The sequence below is a fragment of the Halichoeres trimaculatus genome, unplaced genomic scaffold, assembly GCF_033239565.1.
Source record: "Halichoeres trimaculatus isolate MK-OKI-2021-1 unplaced genomic scaffold, fHalTri1.1 fHalTri1_scaffold_19, whole genome shotgun sequence".
Taxonomy (NCBI): domain Eukaryota; kingdom Metazoa; phylum Chordata; class Actinopteri; order Labriformes; family Labridae; genus Halichoeres; species Halichoeres trimaculatus.
In genome coordinates, this window is record NW_027437197.1 from 13,033,579 (window position 1) to 13,051,118 (window position 17,540).

Below are 17,540 nucleotides of genomic sequence, written 5' to 3' on the forward strand. Positions count from 1 at the left end.
TGTCTGTCATTATATGTCTTCTGACTCACCCTCAGGTCTTCTACAGCAAGTCTTCTAAATGTCCCCAAAATTACCTCAGAGGAAATGGGAAATGCTGCTTTTATCGCCTCTGCCTTCAGGTTATGGAGCCTCTTTGTATCTGAGAGGTGCCATCAGTGGGCATCTTTTGGAAGGCATTTAACCACATTTCGATGCAGCAGTTTTTTTTTTTTCAACTCCAGCTTTAACTTGACATTCTCTATTTGCGCCTTTCTGTTACTCATCATTTCTCAGATAATTTTCCTTTACGACTTACTATTTACTACACCGTAACCCAACCCAACAACAACAAAATAACCCTCAGAGTTATTGTTGCGAGGACTACTTTAACTTCGATTACCTGCTGACTGCATTTTTCAGTGGCGATAAAATGCAAAACTGGAGCAAACTGCACAGAGCGCTTGAATATCTTAAGCTTTATACGTTTTTTTTTTTTTTCTTTAATTGTTTGACTTTCCTTAAATTTGCTGGATCATGAGCCTGATTTGCTATCTGTGTCAGATCTCTTGCAGTGGTTTGTATTCTGCCAAGCTGACTGTAATGCCCTATAGATGATACACTTATTAACATTAACATTAACTACCTTATACACCTCTTTGCAAAAAAGCCAAATCGTCTTTTTAATTTGGGACTGGATATATTACACATACATTTTTTATTCTATTGCTGGAGGTGAGTCTTCTTTAAAAATGAGTATTTCTAAAAGTCAAAGCATTTAAAAGGAAAAAAAAAAGGTTGAAGTTGAGCTGGACTTCAAAAATATTAGTTCTTCAGGAAACAGGCAATGTGAGCGTTAAAAGAATTTAATCTTCTAAACACTCTCATCTCCTGCAGGATGATGTTCTTCACTGACTATGGGAACGCAGCCAAGGTTGAGCGCTGCAACATGGACGGCACTAATAGGTCCCGCCTAGTGGATTATAAAATTGAGCAGCCGACTGCTGTGGCATTGGATGTCATCAAGAAGCTGGTGTATTGGGCAGATGCCTACCTGGATTACATTGATGTGGTGGATTACAACGGCAAGAACCGGCAGACCATCATCCATGGAAGCCAAGTGAGTGTCACATTTCACTGTTGGTGCCGCTTTTTGTCTGCTTTGGGCTCCACATCAGAAAGAGCCATTGTGGACAAACGTCAGTGGGAATCTGAACAGACAATTGGCTTCTCTTATCAGCAGCTACTTTCCTCCTCTTCATTTCAGAGGCTCTAAATCGTTACATGAGAGGGATTTTCTTGGTTAATTTTCTAATTTAGGCCACTGTGCTTTATCAGTGCAAGACAGGTGGTATATTCACTGGTTGTTGCTGTAATTCCCTCTTCATTTACATAGAAAAGGTCTTTTGAATAGAGGAGACATGGTGTATAAAACTGAAGCACATGTGGGGCTGTACTCCAAATGAGCATATCAATAGTCTCTTTCCTGTAGTACACTTTTGAGGCTTTTTATCACATATTCTGACGATTCATTAAAAGACCCTTTCAAACAACGGTGACTGGATGTTCAGCATTCATGAGGAAAGAAAAACATACATCTCAAGCACCTTATTGAGTATGCAGGTGATCTTTGCACAATATTGCCTGCCTAATTTGCTTGCTGCCTTGTTAGAAGTTGGATGTTCCCCTCATTGCACCTTCGTGACAAATGCCACATTATGCTTATCTGCAATGTTTCTCTGAACTTCTCTCTCTGTCAGGTGTCAGGAATAACTGCTTTCTTCATGTCACGTCATATTGTGATGGATGCAGCCAGTTTTTTTAAATTCTTTTAGAAAAAAAAAACCCTGATATTAGTGCTATGTAGGAAGAATGAAATGAATTGTGATTATATGGAGGGCTTGTGTAACATGGCTGTGATATTCCCCTCCCTGTTGTGTCATGCTCAGGGATAATTTTATAACAGCTCACCTCAGCCTTCATCCAGCTTGATTAACGGGCTCACGTCTGATTTGCCACAAGTGCCCTTTTTCCTCTCATGCGGTCAATCATTTCTTGTATGTAAGATTAAGTCATCTCATTTAGCCACCTTATATAAGTCAAGATAGTGCAGTGTGTAAATTGAGCAAAAAGCAAAGCAGTAGCCTGGCTTGTAATGTGCAAACTACATGGGCTTAATATACAAATATCAATGGATTCCTCTGCTTTTTTTCACTCTCTGGCATGATAAAATATGGGTCACAATGCCCATAAAATATTTGGGCACAAAAAACAAAAGCAAAACAAAACTGAAAAGTAGAGTACTGAGGCAAAATTCCAGAGAGATCAAGAGATTTTTGGTTGAGTGCTTTTTTTGTTCTTTTTTTTTCTGATGGAGCCTTCTTAGTGCCTCTGATATTAAGGTGTGACCCAGTGAGCTTGTGTGTACTTCCTGTGAACAAAGCTCTTTCAGCCATGCCACTGTGTGTGGGTGTCAGCTTGCTAAATGTAGCATACAGGGGCCTCCCTGCAGAGTCCACATTCTGACCCTGCCAAATGTACAGGCAGCTCTACCAACCTTTCTAACCTCATGCATACTGCACAATTGGAAAAAATGTCCTTTCATTATTTTGCTTTCCTGTTTTTTTTCCCTTTATACATCTTATGGGGATTAACTTCTAAAAAGCTCATGTTTTTTTTCAGGTGTCATACATTTTTGCATTAGTTGTGTTTGAGGACTACCTTTATGCAACGTCCTCTGACCCCTCGGAAGGGAGCTCCTCTGAGCTGCTTCAGATCCACAGGTTCAACATTACAGCAGAGAGCAGGACACTAGCCAGCCTGGGGAATGCTAGAAAGCTCCGTGTTTACCACAAACTCACTCAGCCAAAAGGTAAAGGACATTTCCAGTAGGTTAACACGGTCAGGTAAGTGTCAATCTCCTTTGCTTTGTGACTTCAAAGCTTGAGTCCATGACGATTTAGAATGAGGATGCTTCGGTGTAGTAGATTGTTCTTTTATTCTTTCCTTTTGTATTCTTTTGTCCTCAGTCAGGAGTCACGCATGTGAAATGGTTTCCTATGGAAAGCCAGGAGGATGCTCTCATATCTGCCTTCTAAGTGGCAGCTACAAGTCCAGAACCTGCCGCTGTCGCACTGGATACAGCCTGGGCTCTGATGGACAAACCTGTAAAAGTCAGTACTTCTTTTTTTTTGATAATTACGCATCTTTGAGGTAAAATGTTCAAACTTTCTCTTTTATGAACTCAGTTGTTTAGTGTTTTTGTGGGTTGTGCTTGATATGGTCAAAAAACAAGAACTATGACTCATGACGGAGCGAGATCCTTTTTATATTAACTTAAAACCTTCTGTGTCATTCTGAAGACAAGCTGTGGCACACATGGCTCAGCTGTGGACTTACAGTGATAGGAATGAGTGCTGCCAGACACAGATTCATTTGAAAGTGACAGTCTGCTATCGAACAGTCCCCAGCCTGATTGATTATTGTCATAATGAGGTTTTAAGTTTGTCTGCATTTGTTGGCTCATCTGATCAATTGCTGGACATTGTGTTGTTGACAATAAAAGCGGAGGATCAAATTGATGGCACAATCTGAGGACCCACTACTTTTCGATCGGGGTAACGAAGCATTAGGAGGCCTGGTGTGACATATTTGATTTATTCCTCCCTCATAGATGTTCTGATGACACCAGCTATCTCTGTCTTGCTCTCACTTTTCTCTCCTGAAGCATAATGAGATTCGGTACTAAATGGTAGTGCTTCTTCATACAGCAGTCACTGTGGGGTTTGATATCTGGGTCTCTTGCAATGCTTAATTGTCTCCTGGGTAGTTGGTCTCTCCCTCACAAGATGATAAATTGAAGTGAGCCATGTGTGGTCCTCACCCCCAGCATCCAAGTCTCCTGGGTAGGTGTGAGGAGCGAGGAGAGGTCTGCTTCTCTCACTGGAAGCCCTCCTTCATTCCTCCTCTTGCCTCTCCGGAGGATCCCAAAGGGTTGGAGAACATACAGCCCCCTGAGTGGCTGGCACGCCACAGAGGAGTTTCCTCAGCTTTCACAGACTGTTTGCATTTCCACGCAGATTCCGTTTTGTGTTAATTTAGAAACAGTGTTGAGAGTATAGGTAAGTGTGGCCATTGTCTGTTTGCCTGAGCATTTTCCCTCCCTTACTGTTAAGTCAGCTTTAAAACAGGCATGATTGAAGGTGAGGAGTATAGTCATTGGCACGGATTACTGCCTCTATTAAGGTGAATGGATGGCCCTGGCTCTGGCTCACATATAAGAACAATGTGGCCGGTAAGAGGGTTTAATGCTGGGATCAGCACTGATGAATTAGCCCAATTAAATGACGATAACAGTAAAAAAGGGTCTGTCCTTTGATTTCCTCACAGAGCCCAAAAACGATCTCTTCCTTTTCTACGGCAAGGGCCGTCCCGGCGTTATCCGAGGCCTTGATATGAACATCAAATCCAGTGATGAGCACATGGTGCCAATCGAGGACCTGGTCAATCCCCGGGCAATCGACTACTATGCAGAATCAGGACACATTTACTTTGCTGACACAACCAGTTTTCTTATCGGGAGGCAAAAAACAGATGGAAGCAGCCGAGAAACAATTCTTAAAGATGGTGAGTCCATTTTTTTCTCGATTATTCCAACTACATCATTTCCCTAAAAGATAAAACCAACCACTTTTTTATACTAGCAATGCATTTTTCTAAGCTTTATTTTGAAGTCTCAAATTCTATTTACTTTGATAACATACTTCCAGGAAGTTTTTCTGTTCAAATCAGTACGCTTTTTTATGGTCAGTCTGTCTGAAATATGTTCTGCTGGTTTTCTTGCAGAACTTGACAATGTTGAAGGTATTTCGGTGGACTGGATTGGGCAGAACTTGTATTGGACCAATGATGGCTACAGGAAAACAATCAGTGTTGCCAGACTGGAGAAAGCCTCTCAGACAAGGAAGACTCTGCTGGAAGGGAATATGTCACATCCTCGAGCTATTGTGGTTGACCCTCTTCAGAGGTGAGGAACAGAAATAGATGTAGTAGTCGTGCTGTATGAGAGATGCACTCAAGGGTTATTTGAGAATGCTTTTATTCATCAACACTTCTTAGAGTACATTTCTTTTAAATAATGAGTAAAGCAACGTGTTTATGTTTGCAATATAGCAACTGTGGGTGAATATAGCTGAAAATAAAAAATGAATGTAGTTGTATTGTAGCCTTCAGGGTTTTAACTATGAGATATTTAACAAGATACAAGACATATAAAAGCTGCAAGCAACAATAAACAGGCCCTCGCCCCCATGTCCCATCGGGGCCTCTGCATGTGCAGCAAGATCTCCCTCAGTAAAAAGCCATATATGTGGATCTGGTCCCAAGCATACACAGGTTATTTTAAATATGGAGTGAGTTGCAGTGCAAAATATTACAAGTTGTTACATTTTGGTTTTGGGTAAATTTTAGGTTGTTGTCCCGTCTTGGGCTCTAACAAGCATGAAGCTGGATATGTAGTGGTATAATGAATGAGAGTAATGTATAATTTCAGAAATGCTGTTATCTGGCAGTTGAGTGCATGTGTTGGCAAAACTGTATCTTTGCTTAATCACATGTCTAAGTTGCTTTTGGTTAGAAATGTGCATGAGGTCTGAACAAAGTATAGGTTCAATAGTACCATACTACACTACGACCAATCTAAAGTAATACAATTTTACATGCCAAAAACCCTCAAAACAAAATACTAACTTCTCCAAGTATATGCTGCAGTGTCCTTGTGTCTTTATTTCATTAAATACTTATGTAAGGATTTTATCAATTGCATTTCACCCTCATCAGTTTAAATTTTAATCTGAAAGACAATCTGTTTAAATAAAACATTTTCTTGGACTGATTATTACAACCCAAATTTGGAGGACAGTCTGCTATCCTTATTAAAACATGGTTCAACTGAGAAACATCTGCTGTTTTAACAGTGACAGAACTGTGGTAGTTTTGGAGAAACATTGTGGTAAATCTTTTCCCCAAAATTTCCACCTCAGATATTTGTCTCTCAGCAATATTTCATTGGTATAATGACTTTTTTGGAGGCAGCTCCATAAATCTTTTTTATATTTTCAATTGCTTCTATATTTGAATGACCAGGCCAGCAGAGCTGCTTTTACACACATAAGGATGTGCAAAATATCACTTGAGTTTCTAAAGCATCCTAAGGATCAACACTTGAAGGCAAAATAGATATTTAAGACACAACAAATCCATATGAGTAAGAGATTAGTTTTCAAGCCTAAGGGTGAAATGCTCTAACAGTTTGCCACAAAAATCTTTTTTGACGCTAAGTATATACACCAAATATACACTTATTCTTTTTCAGTCTTTTATTCTCTTCCTTTGTCCAAAATCTCTATGATTATATTTTTCTAACTGCCAAGCCCAAGCTATTTAGCAAGATTGTAACATGTCCCACATCCTCACAATGAGTCATATCATAAATTACAAGCCCCCCTATGCATCTGACTGGAAATTTAAATCATCACACTGAAAAACAAACACACGCCTGATGTAGAGTATAAAAACAACTGAGAACATGTGTGGTACAAACACAGCCCTAAATCTTAAACGCAATGAGAGAAGAGCTTACTAGCCTTCTTTCAGAATTAAAACCCTGACATAAATTCTGTTTCAGCAATGTTGGGAGGTGGGGAATATCATGTCACTTTTGTAGAGGGATTAATAACTTTTACTCCATCCCTCCTACCGGCAGCACAAATGATTAGAAAGCTAGTTTTGGGCTTCAGAAGTAGCATTCAGCCTGAAAGCGGCAGTTCTTTGATCTCTATCTGCTCTGCTGGAAGGGTCTCTTCAGGTAAAATGGATACACCTCTCCAACTGATTTCCTTACTGCATTCTCGCTACCTTATTTTCTGCTCTGTTTGCATCCTCTAGCCTGTGTTGAGATGATAAGGACTACTTCACAGTTGCAAACCTCTCTATCCGTGCTACATTAGAAATCTCATACATGTATTCACATGTTAAATCCTCACAAAAATAATCCTTGATTTAAGTGGTGTGACTCCAGATTGAGTGTCTATAAGTCTGCCATGTTTTCTAAAAACACTGTTTTTATTTACATAAAATAAAAAATATGTATGCATTGAGTGAAACTGTTTGCGGTTAACCCACCTGCAATCCATGGTTTCATCGTTATATATCAATCCCTATTGTCCCTGTTTCTTTTGTCAGCTATATGTGTACGTGCTTTGAGGACACGATACCAGACTGCATTTATTGAAAACACAGTCTCAACTAACTGTGATAACATCATCATTTCTATCGCTTATGTTTATTGATGAATTGACAAGAATTTGCTTGGATTCAGAAAAACGACTGAATGTTTACATCAGTCTTAGATGGTGTCCAAAATAACACCTTTTTTGCATCTAGCTAATAGTTAATAAACTATGCTAAAAACTGAGTTTACAAAGTCTGTTTGTTGTCCCATTTCAAGCAGTGAGTATACATAACCTCTTCACTTTGTATCTGGTAAAAAGTTGCCTTTAAGGCTACAGTACAACAAAATTCATATTAATTTTCAACTTTATTCACCCACAGCTGGTATATTGCAAGCAAAAGTGGTGTCAAAAGATCCGCTCCTTATTCATGTGCTCTGAAACAAACACTCTTTGGAAAGAGTCATGTTCTTAAGACAGTAGGTGCTTGTGCTCACAGGAAACAAAGTCTTTATCCTGTGAACACAGCCTTTCCAGATAGTCCGTACACCCCCTTAAGAAACAATTATTAAAGTGTTGCTGATTCACCTCATCTTTTTTTTTTTTCTTTTTCTTTTTTTTTTTTGAACAATCAGTTTAGAGAATATTAATGTTTCAGCTCTTGGGCATAACTAATATTGAGTTAAGGCTCCTAGTTCCTCTTTCAACAGAAGGGCACAAGCATTTTTTTTTTTCTCATTGCACAAGCATTATGTCCACCAGTCCATCTGACCAGCTTTCTGTGTATGTGTATGTGCCTGTGAGTGTGGAGACATGCTGAATGATTCATAAGGCCATAAAAATGACTCCAGCATAGAGAGTCTTCATTCACCTCCATATCCCATTCTGTTTCATCTTCCTTTAGCCAGCCCTCCATCATTGATGAGAAACAGAGGCTACATGGCTCAGTCAGCAGCACTCAAACAGAGCAAATCCCCCGAGTATGGTTACTAGAGAACAGATCACGTCAAATCGTTGACCCAATCATGTTTCAAATACCACAGGTCCACTGAGAGTTGCATTATAGGCATACACATGATACACTGAATTTCATTTTGGGAAGGAACGTAGGACTTTGCTTTGATGTTCTGTCAAGCACCTTAACTTGATATGCCTGAATTCTTTCTTGGTACAATGCACTCACTTTCGGCTTACTTTGATTATGTGGTTTTACATATGGGAAATCTGGTTTTCATTTTTTTTACCATGTCACTTGGGAACACTCTCTCCATGAGGTGAAAACCAATTTTCTCAACCATAGGTTACGTTCTTGTCTTTGGTAGTACAAGCTGTATTGTCTGTGATGTGTCTTGTATGTATCAAAGCTACTTGTAAAAGATTCAGTTGAGAGTACAGCCGTGCCTTCCCATGGGTGTGTAGAATTGAACTCATGTTGTAAATTGGACTGTGCATCAGTACATCACTCTCAGAGGAGCCTGAAGAAACATGCTGTCACAGGTGCACTGATTGATATGTCTCAAAGCAGGAGGCTGATGAAGAGAGAATCAAGCACCATCTAACATCAAAGTGTCAGAAAGTCAGGGCAGGAATGACTGAGAAGCAGACAGTCGAAATTAACTGTCATTTGTTCTCTTTGTCTGAGCTTGGAATGTGATTTGTGTTTGTTTCTAGGGACGGTGATGATGTTGTCATCTGCGGTGTTCTTATCTCATCTGACTTGAAGTCTTTTGTCTGTATCTGCATGTTTCAGCTGGATGTACTGGACAGACTGGGAGGAGGATGAGGTCAATGACAGTATCGGCCGGATAGAAAAAGCCTGGATGGATGGATCTAATCGGCGCATTTTCGTCACCTCCAACATGCTGTGGCCCAATGGTCTGACACTAGACCACAGCAGCAGTACCATGTACTGGTGTGATGCTTACTATGATCACATTGAGAAGATCCATCTGAATGGAACTGGAAGAATGGTGAGTTTTAAATAACAGACACTAACCAGAACTGTGAAAGGATCATAAAACATACCTGCAAATATAAGTTGAGATGTCAGTACCACTTAAAATCTTGCAAAGCATTTTATTTTGTCTCCTTTTAACTGAAGGCGGAGCTGATTTTTTGCATTCCAATTTTTGTACGATCAGGGTTATTTTCAGATGGAGCACAAATGCCACTTTTACTCAAGGATATTTGGATTAGATTTTAACTGTTAAAGTTTAAATGCCACTCTGATCCTTTCAAAAACATTTCCAGCCATAACCCTGTGTTTCACACCCTTGTTAAGACACTATTTTGCATGGACGTCTTACTGGATAAAACTCTGAGATGAGTCATTAAATACCAAATGTCGAAGGTCAGCTTCACAGGGACTCCATGTCTTAAAAACATCCACTTTCCTCAGCATTAGTTCTGTTGTATTTTGTTAGAAAGGTAATTCAGTTGTTCAAAATTTGGCCCAAAGATACATTTGAATTCGAGGAAGAACTTATTTTAGACTTCAATCTCACATGTATCTTATTCCTCCAAAAAGTCTCTGCAATGCCTGGAGGAAATGTTAGGTCTGATTTATTATTCATTTTTTAACACATCTAAAAGAATGATGCTGATCAATTATGTAGCATCTTGCCTCTCTCTAGCCCAATGCTGTATTTCTGTCAGTGAATGTGGTATGAGGTGTTTCGAACCACAAAGCTCAGATCACATTGTTGTCATAGTTAGTGTATTTACTATCAGCGCCTCATTTTCCCATTTTGGATCAATATTGCCTCTTAATTTCCAGGACCCATCCTGATTTCTCAATTTCAGAAATGCTACAGTGTTAAAAAAAGAATGAAACTGCTTCTCTTCCCATAACTGCCAACAAGACAGCCCTTCATCCCCAATTGCTCCTGTCAACTCGGGTTGTACTGGCATATTAAGCTAATGAATTATTTGCAAATGCTATTTAATCAATGCCAAGATTCTAGCAAACATTATTATAGGCAGACAGCCCTGTGTGAATAAATTTGTGCAAAGAAAATGAATCACATTCATCATATTCTTTGATCAAATCATTTCTTATCTCATATTTAAACAGCAAGTATCCTGTTTGAGATGATAGATTTCTTTCTTCTTTGGGGCTACTATCTTTCCAGGGCTCTTTTAATCTTTTGATTGCTCTGCATGTTTGCTTCATGTTGCAGGTGGTGTACAATGGAAAAGAGTTGAACCATCCATTTGGAATCTCTCATTATCGAAATTTCATCTTTTGGACGGAGTACATGAATGCTTCAGTCTTCCAGCTGGACTTATCCACCGGCGATGTTACTCCGCTGCGAAGCGAGAGACCACCGCTATTTGGCTTGCGTGTCTATGACGCACAGAGTCAGCAAGGTTGGCTGCTTTTCCTTCGTGCGCTGCTCATCCAGTGAACCATGGCTCTCCTTCCAGAGAAAGGAGCTGTTTTCTCTGAAAATAGAACCACTCTGCGCTGTGTGTCATGGTGTTTGTATCCCCTGTTCACATTTATTTAATAGAGAAGAGTAAATGTGATAAAAACACGGAAGGCCTCACGTTTGCCAACTTGTGTCAAACTTCACGGTGTAAACTATAGCACTGATTAACAGTGACAGCAACTCTAAGATCACTCCGGGCTTGAAGTGAAATAAGGTTACGCAGGGTTGGGGGAGTTTGCTCAATTCTCTACCAAATGATGATGGATTCATGCTGTGACGGTGGAGAACTGTATTGACCCTCAATGGCTACAGCACCTTCAGCATAGTTCACACGGTACAGAGTGTGGAGTCCTGCTGGATATTTCTGTATCGTTCATGTCACTGGATAGATTAATTGCCTATCCAGGTCACTGAATATTAATGATTGGCTCTTATAAAACCAAAAGCTTTATCTGCTTTGGGTACTGCTCTGTGTTTAATGAAAGTGACAAAAGTTAGTTTAGATGTGACATTATTTTGCTTTAAGGAATGTCAGCTGTGTCCTGAAAGACAAATTGTTCTCCCAAAAAAGGATAAAAATGTCAAATGTCTTCCACTTGACATGTTGCCGATAATTCATTTGGCGTGTGTATAGATCACACGGCACACACCTGTCCTGTCTCCACAAGACAAGAACGCCTTGTATCACACAGAGTTATATTTGCAGGGATTAGAGTGACCCTGCTGTCCACTTCATAGATGGGAACAAAAAGAAAATCAACTACAGAAACCTGCTGCACTTAAGCTTAGCTTTAGAAAATGTTGCTTTGAATGAGCAAGACACCTAATTTGGGATCTGTATTTCTCCAGGTGACAACGCATGCAGTGTGAATTATGGGGGCTGCAGTACCCTCTGCCTTGCCATCCCAGGGGGCAGAGTGTGTGCCTGCGCTGACAACCAGCTCCTGGAGAAAAACAATGTCACCTGTGCAGGTAGGAGGACATAATGAATCAGACAGTGCAAGAGGCCTAAGATCATCTTTCCAGTGTAGTATAATCTTGGCTTCATCCTATGGGACAGATATAGAATAGTAACTTAATGTATTCATATGCAAATGTGCTTTAAAGTTAATAAATAAACAAATGAGAACCCTCTCTGTAGGTTTCCAGGAATGTAAACCAACTCCCAAAAGTAAAACATTAGGTCATGAGACATTATTAACATGATTTTTCTGCTATTATAGCTTTGTCAATAGTTCTGCTAAAGAAATTATTTAAAGGAGGTCTCCTGTTGATTTTGTTTTCCCCCAGAAGCATCAGGCACTGCTTCAGAGCCACAGCGATGTAAAAGTGATGAGTTCCAGTGCCATAATCACCGCTGCATACGCGCTTTGTGGAAATGTGATGGAGATGATGACTGTCTGGATGGAAGTGATGAAGAGAGCCACAGTTGCTGTGAGGTTTTAAAACTTGTTTGCAGCGCATGCCAACCCACTGCCTTCACAGAACTGCACTGTATGGCTGTTTTACATTTTGATAACATTTCATGCACAGCCATGCAGAGCTTTTTAAAGGCTGAGTCACTCTGGCTGACTTTGTCTGTGTTCCTAAATGTCGCTGAAGAAGAGGTAAAAAGTGTTCCTCCTCCCCGGTGCTGTCTTCCCTTATGCTCTTGCTGAATCTGCTTCAAACAAATCAGTCAGAAAACCACTCTGTAAGATGCTTTTCTTACTGACGGCAAGCAGCATAATGTAATCCTCTGGACAAAATATACAAACTGAAAAATCAATTATCTGCTGTTGTGGGACATCATGTATTTTTTACAGTCCACTTACTTGTATCTTTTAGTGTGTACGATGGGCAGAGGGTATTACCTTAAAAGATAGATGTACATTAATGGAGACTGTAAAAAGGGGATGCCATTGAAAAAGAAGCTTGGCTGCTTCAAGCAAAAAATGTTTTTCAAGCTACGTTGAACTGGCTTGAAACGAAGGAGCTGTAACCTCATAAAAATATACTTGAGATGCTGTAAATATTATTACAGAGACTGGGTTGACCCCTTTTTTGAGGAGAAACTGTGCTTCTCCTCTAAAACACCCACTTTAATGGTTTATGGGATCAGTGAGTTCTCTCAAAGTGGCTTCAGATACACCATGCTGTTCAATACAAACTTGTCATGTATGGCAGGAGAGATGTTTATTACTTTAGGCCTAACTTAATGACTATTCATCTTAACTGAAGTACAATTGTTGAGGGTACCACAGGTACTCTTTTGTGGTGTTAACCTGGCTCATACATACCTCAAATCTTTTTTTTTTTTTAACCATTAGCACAAATGGTCTGTTTTCTTTGCTAATGGCTGGATATGCACATAGGCCCAGGTAATTGTATCAATAAGCAGCAGTATATTTCATTGTAAGCATACATTTGTGCTGGTAAAAGCAGCCATCAATAATGTGAAGCACTTTGTAAAACCCCTGAGGTCTTTATGGATGACTGTTTGGGTCAAATGATTTTGAAAAGGAAAGAATGGAAGAAAAACGCCAACACTTGACTTTAACATTAATAAAGAAAGGGGCAGAGTTTGACTTTGATAGGCCGGGGCCCAAATGAATGTCCAGCCTTTAGCAAAGTAAATGGATGGTTTGTTATGTTGGGAAAAAACAAAACAAGATAAGTGGTATGCATGTGCCAGATTAACTCCCCAACAAGACATTTTGTTTTTGAGGTCTTCTACTGTGCACTCATAAAAACCTGAGGCATTTATTTGGTTCAAGAGTTATTTGGTTCAGTCTTAAGCTAAAGCTTTGTTTATCTTTGAGGATAGACTAGTTAAAACTGCTGCTTGTTCACTCTATATTCTAGTAATAAAATGCCCATTTCTTGAGCTGAGAATTTGATTTTTCTCGATCTTCTCTCAGTGACACCGTTACCACTTGCCATGTTTATCACTGTTAATGCACAGTAGGCATGTGCGATTTGAATTTGTTGGATAGGGATTTTCCAGGAGGTTCCCCTGATATGTTTTGCACCTGCCTTTCTTTTATGGTGCAATTAGTTAACTGGACAATTATTTACAGGCATGCATGCAGCTAATGCTACAGCCAAATGGGTTCTTCCATAATGGTCCTGTTTGTGTAATGATTGGACATGCACAAAGGCCCTGTCTCTTATTTAGTGTTGAGGAGCCTAAAATACACATCCATTTGTCCACCTTGACTGAAAAAAGAAAATAATGTGTCTGAATTAGTCAGCTTTACATTTTTCCTCTATTTATATTTTATTGATTCATGAATTCGTCTTTCATCTGCAGAGTCACTAACAGTTTTTTTTTTTAATCCAGACAACCACACCTGTCCAGTTGATCAGTTTAAATGCAGTAACAATCGCTGCATTCCCAAACGCTGGCTCTGCGATGGAACAAATGACTGTGGCAACAATGAGGACGAGGCCAACACCACATGCTCAGGTGTGTACCTTACTGCATATGTTTTGTTTGTTTGTTTTTATAGATATTTTGATTCAGAGTTTCTTTTAAAGTTGTTATTTTATATTTCTATTTTATTATACTATTTTGCCAACTGTGTCCAAATGACTATTCTCTGTAATTTCAGCAATTCACAAAATCTGTCAGCCATTACTGTTACCTTGCTTTGCTCAATAATTGGTTTTCAATCAGTTGCACCAAAACATCATTTGACTGGGATTGAACTTTGCTAATTTTCTGAAATTGTAATACAACAACAGCCTTTTGTGTTTTCAGGAAAAGCTGATGCTCATTTCTGTGAATGCATATTACACAAACTTGCAATTGTTGGTTAACAAAACTGAATTTAAGCCGATGTTGACTTTGAGAAAATTATTAACAGAGGAGAACACTGTTTCAAGGCGCTCTCTTTCAATGTTACTGCATGTCAACATCTGGACCAGGGCTGTCTAGTTGTCAAGGCAGTCATCACCATTAAACCTTGCAGCTCAGCACGCTCTGCAATCAATCTTATTGTACGAGAGCACTCTCAAGTAATAAAGAGCCATAGCACCAACAAGAGGCAATTTAAGAGTAGAAACACTGGGGTATATCACACTGCCTGTATGTCCTCAATTTGGCCTCTAGCAGCATTGCCACCCTTTGAGAATAAATCAGTGAGCATTAGCTAGAGGATGGTGAATGTTTCCTCATCGTCACATAGACATGCATATCCCATAACAGTAAAAGATCTCTTTTTGTGTTAGCTGTGTTGTGGTGCAGCCAGTAACTGATTTTCTATCAAGCAAAGAGGCACATTTTTCTTGTGGCTGCAGACCTGCCCACCGCTGTACTGTGTGATTGAGTGACAAAAAATTTGCACCTGACAGGCAGTAACATCCTGCTGATGTAGTAATCATTACAGTGGTTGAACATGCTTTTGCATTGACTTCTGCACGAGTGATTAAATAAATGGGCTACTTCCCCCTCTCTCAGCCCAGTCCTGTCAGGCTGACCAGTTCTCATGCAGGAACGGTAGATGTATACCTGGAGCCTGGAAATGTGACCGGGAGGATGACTGCGGGGATTTATCTGATGAAACATCATGCAGTGAGTCAAGCATTGCCATTTACCACATGCCATTCAAATGTCACTCTGCATGAATTTGACTGCTGCTGCTATTCATACAGCTTTATTTAGTCAGGATGTAAAAATACCAGCTTAGTAAAAACTAACAGTATTTAGAAAAAATTATCCTCTTTAACTCTTAAGTTATTACTTTAAAGGCAATAGTGAACAGTGTGTTCTTCAGCAAGTACAAAAGGTAAAAGGGTTGTTGACTTGTTTGACTGGTTCAGTGGATGCTACATCAGGGAAATGTTTTTCTTGACTAGAAACCTGAGAAATGTGACATAATAATTTATATCAGCTTTCTGTGCTGAAAACTTGTGAACAGTTATTCCCAAAAGATAGATAAAATACTGAGGGATACGTATATAGTATGACTGCTTGATAAAATCTCACGGGTCAGTAAATTGAAATGTGAAGTTTATTTAATTGCATTTCATGTCCTTCAAAGTCTCTATGGGGGCTTTTTAAGTGATGCCTGATCGTAATTCACAAATTAAAACAAGATTATTAGCACCAAAATAGGTTAAATGCCTAGCTGCTGTTTCTCCATCCTGGAAACACTAGCTTCTCTGGATTGTCCTCAAAGACTTCTTACTGATTAAGAAGAACGAAATGAATATAATTAATGAAAAAAATGACTGGGCTGTTGAAAGGAATTACACTGTTTGACTTTCATTCTCATCTTACATGAAGTCCTTCACCCCTACAATTACTAAAGGCTACTAGAAACAGCAGTGTCTGTAGACAGTTTTATGCAGTGTGCCTTTTAGAAGCAACTGGCTGTTTGTAGCTTTAGTCCAAAAATAATACCTCAACTCCTGGGAATTGGTCGGTTTGCAAGAAATTGTAACCATATCTCGCTTGTGGCCAGAGCGTGAAAACTTTTGATTCAGTGAACTCTTGTGCTGCTCCCCAAGCATGAAAAACTTTGACCTACTGCGTGAGTTATTTCTTTTGTAAATATACATACAGAAGCAGACATACAGACTTCCTGACTGAAGGAGTTTTTACGTTTAAGGTGAAAAGTCACCAACAGTTACAATCAGCTCTTTTTGTGGCATTCTTGTGCGATAACATTGACACACCCATCAGCTTTAGCCGTGCTTTGTGTTCATGCTGACTGCTAGTGCCTGCGTCTAGATGCAGATGCAGATGCAGAACTGAAACGCCTAACACTGGTTTGCATTATAAAGGAATAATCTAAATGCGTGCATCTTCTATGGGTGGTATGCTGATCTGTGCCAAATCCCATGAGCTGAACAGAGAGGGAAAGTCCTCATCATTCTATGGTGGTGCTGAGTCATGACAGATGTGATGCATATTTCACAGTTTAATACAGTTTTTTGTAGAGTGAACAAGCAAAAAAGGTCATTCAGATTAACAATAAAATAAAACAAAACAAAACAAAAAAAATCTGTTTTGCATAATGCCACAGGTCTTGTGTACGGGGGGTTGAGCCTCAGACAGTTCTAGACTGATTTAAAACAATATGCTATTTGCAGGGTTACCCAAGGATGATAAGTTAAGGCTTTCCATTTCTCAATTTTTCTATATTCAAGTTAGCAGCTTTTTTCATAAGCTTCCAAATATCTGATAGGTTGGTGCACAACCTGCCAGACTTTTATTTGTAAGTCATTTGTAAAGACATATTCTTGCAGTTTTTTTTTATTTTCTCTGTCCATTCTCTGCCCATTTTGCCAGTATTCTCAAATGTATAACTTTAAAGCAGTTTTAAAAGTCGAATTGATGCTTAGCTTCCTGGAAAGAAGTAAACTGGCTCATCAAGTTGGCATCAGCTCAGGGGGTGGGGCTGAGTCAACTCCACACTTCCAAGAGTTCACTCTCCTTCAGTCATGTCTCCTGGAAACTATCAGTTGCATTGAGTAAGAATCAAAGTCTGTGCTAAATCTTGGAAAATGACGAATAAAAAAGGCATGAATTCATGAGTAAACATGTTTAAGCTGTAAAATGTCTTCAGCAGCAGGTTGAACTGGATTTACTAAAAGCATAGAATTAAAAGATTGGGGTAAAGGTTTTAAGATCAGCTCTTATCATTGGTGTATTTAAACAGCTTCCTTTTTTAACAGTGATTGATGTTTGCCAAACTCTGCACTGTGCTGTCTTGCCTCAGCCGCTCTTTGTGTGTCCTAAGCTGCTCCAGTACGCATTCACAAACAGCCAGGGTGTAAGAAGTAATTAAAGTTCATGCTCGGCTTCATTCAATCATAATCAAGCTGTGCAGCTAAACATATTTCTCCCATACTGTTGTCTGAGTTTCCTCAGGCATTACTTCTCTGTAGGCACTCTACTGTGAAACTCTGGCAGCTC

At 39.5% G+C, this 17,540-nt stretch overlaps 1 protein-coding gene across 1 annotated transcript in view; it reads left to right on the forward strand.

Moving 5' to 3' along the window:
• Positions 1-17,540, forward strand: part of lrp1bb (low density lipoprotein receptor-related protein 1Bb) — a 255,210-nt gene that overhangs the window by 126,576 nt on the left and 111,094 nt on the right. Inside the window, exons 9-19 of the mRNA XM_074695293.1 lie at positions 874-1,096; positions 2,659-2,848; positions 3,006-3,149; positions 4,366-4,602; positions 4,822-5,002; positions 8,956-9,175; positions 10,385-10,574; positions 11,486-11,608; positions 11,927-12,070; positions 13,959-14,084; positions 15,078-15,191. Coding sequence (XP_074551394.1) covers positions 874-1,096; positions 2,659-2,848; positions 3,006-3,149; positions 4,366-4,602; positions 4,822-5,002; positions 8,956-9,175; positions 10,385-10,574; positions 11,486-11,608; positions 11,927-12,070; positions 13,959-14,084; positions 15,078-15,191 — 1,892 coding nt within the window. The remainder of the gene's footprint in view (positions 1-873; positions 1,097-2,658; positions 2,849-3,005; positions 3,150-4,365; positions 4,603-4,821; positions 5,003-8,955; positions 9,176-10,384; positions 10,575-11,485; positions 11,609-11,926; positions 12,071-13,958; positions 14,085-15,077; positions 15,192-17,540) is intronic.